General features: G+C 36.5%; 1 protein-coding gene across 1 annotated transcript in view; it reads left to right on the forward strand.

Annotated features, from left to right (window-relative positions):
• The window catches only part of TRIQK (triple QxxK/R motif containing), a 30,551-nt gene extending 28,576 nt beyond the window's left edge, over positions 1-1,975 (forward strand). Inside the window, exon 2 of the mRNA XM_009586210.1 lies at positions 1,809-1,975. Coding sequence (XP_009584505.1) covers positions 1,809-1,975 — 167 coding nt within the window. The remainder of the gene's footprint in view (positions 1-1,808) is intronic.
• Positions 1,976-2,419: the final 444 nt, after the last annotated feature.

A 2,419-nucleotide genomic window follows, 5' to 3' on the forward strand; every position in this document is an offset into this window, starting at 1 on the left:
CTAACTGTTCAAAAAAATTACTGTGCTCCTGATGCATTCTATTATCAGATATCAGATATCATTGACTTCTGAAGAATAATGCTGCAGTGGTCCTGTCCTGCAAATGAGATACATTGACTGGATGAATATATTGGAGCATCAGACATAAATAGTCATTCTGTCATCTTTTCTTCACTCCATCCTCTAAGAAGGTTCCTTGTATATATGTTTTTTTTTTTCCGCCCAATAGATGTCGTTTCAGGTTTTTTTTTTCCTTTTGTCATTGAGTATTTTCTAAGTTATTTCAGGTCTTTTATAAATAATATCTGACCAAAGGATAATACGGAGACCTTCACAATATATAATCCCTAGGGCTGAGGAGAGATTATACAATGAAAGCAAATTCATAATGCGAGTTCAGCATCCACAGTATGCTACAGAGAGGAGCTCTGTATGGAATATGGGCAGAGTGATGGAGTGGACAAAGGTAGAGGTATGTTTCCATTAATCCAGTGTATCACTGGAGAAGACCTGTCTTTTCCAATTCATGTTTCAGGATTTCACCACTGCACTATAATATCCCAGTTTTGAAGGTGACCATAAAATGAGAAGCTTGCACTATTGGTTATGAATGTAAGACCACATCTGGTTGAGCAAATGGTAGTGTTGCATGCACAAAATTACTGGGCACGGTTTTAGAGAAAAGGTTAAACTATTTGAATGTAACAATGATAAAAGCAAAATGTAAAACTAGGTAAAATTAGTGGTTAAAAATGGCCAAAGATTTCTGCTTTAAGGATTGTAGCTCAGCTTTGGAAATAGGCAAAAAGGACAAAAAAGCATGGATGCATTAGGGGGAGAAAAATGGAGAGGACTTTTTTGAAAAGCCAAAGCGGTTGTATTGAGGCTCTACCCCTCTGAGCAGTTTCTTCACAGATTTGTCTTTTCCTTCTCCTCCTCTTGTGACTGTATCTGTACCTTGACTTCTGTTGACTTAAAGAAGCTGTGATTGATAGTACATAGTACAGCAGTAACAGGCCCTTCAGATAGCAAAAATATCCCTGAGAGATACCAAGTGTTTTGTGCTTTATTATTAAGTTGAGGTAAATGATTTATGCTATTTCTAAGTATTTGCATGTCCTCCTCTGAACCCAGTTCATATGGATTCGCAGTAACCAAGCACTTGGCTGCACTCTTTGTCACTGCAAGAGAGAGTCCCCGTAACTTTTTAAAAGTCCATCTAAGATACTTCCAGAAGATTTTGTGTAACGTGTTTCTACAAGCAGATGGTGTGAAGCAATGGTTTTATTAGCGCTTACTTGGACTGACTTGCATGTCTCCGAGTTCTGCTACTTGCAAGTAATGTTCCAGTTCAGAATGATGAAACATTTACATTCACCATAATGTCCTGTATTATGTATGCATTAGAGATCACTAACCAACAAAAATTATAATGAAAATTTTGTTTTGATTGAAATGTGAGGGAAAAACATCATCCACCTATAATCTACTTATTTGCTGTCTGATGCTTACTGAACAATTTAATAAACATTGTACTAGTGGATGGCTCTCCGTACGTGTATTTTGATGTCTCTCTGGAGTAATAGGTCTATGCTGATGTGTTGGTTCTTGCTTGTTGGTGTCGTTGTCTGTGTTAAGGACCGTTGTTCCATGGATCGGGCCCCTGTCTTACAGAGTAGCTCCTGCTTAAAGTGCTGGACTGTGGGATGTTTTCAAAATGTTAGATCTGACTTTTCAACTGAAATAATTACAGACATTCTTTATCTTCTTTTTGCATTGTTTTCATTAAATGTGCTTTTCTACTCTAGGAAAACAAGATTATAAGAAAACCAGGCCTATGTTAAGAGCTACAAGATTAAAAGCAGAGGCCAAGAAAACTGCACTAGGCGTAAAGGTAGAGATCTATTTGATAGCTTATACCACCTTTGTGTATATGTTGTTTCCTTTCCCCGTAGATGTACTGTGTGAATATTGATTTCTGAGAGATATTGTTTATGATGCTTCAAAATCTGAGTGGAATGCCAGAATCTAAAATATTTATGATGGATTGCTTTTGTTTAACCCTAAAATAACTAGAATAGTTGAAAAGCTGTAAGATTTTAAGTAGTCCCTGTCCTTGTTATGATGCATACTTACTTTAAGGTCAATAAAGTACTGTATGCTCAGAAAATTCATCTTTTCAGGGAGCCTCTCTACACACAGAACAAATGCTTTAATGATTTCATATAGTTATAAAAATTACAATAAACATCTTCCTTCTTCCTCTTCCTATCCTGTACCCAGGAGTAATTTAAAGACTGGGTTTGTTAAGTATTATAAATTCTCAGCATTATTAACTCAGTCTACATCCTTGTGTACTGCTGCGGACTTGGAAAACAGAAGGCTTAACTAATAGCAAAACACATGGAAAGGTACTGAA

Source organism: Fulmarus glacialis, unplaced genomic scaffold (genome assembly GCF_000690835.1).
Source record: "Fulmarus glacialis isolate BGI_N327 unplaced genomic scaffold, ASM69083v1 scaffold40029, whole genome shotgun sequence".
NCBI classification, from domain to species: domain Eukaryota; kingdom Metazoa; phylum Chordata; class Aves; order Procellariiformes; family Procellariidae; genus Fulmarus; species Fulmarus glacialis.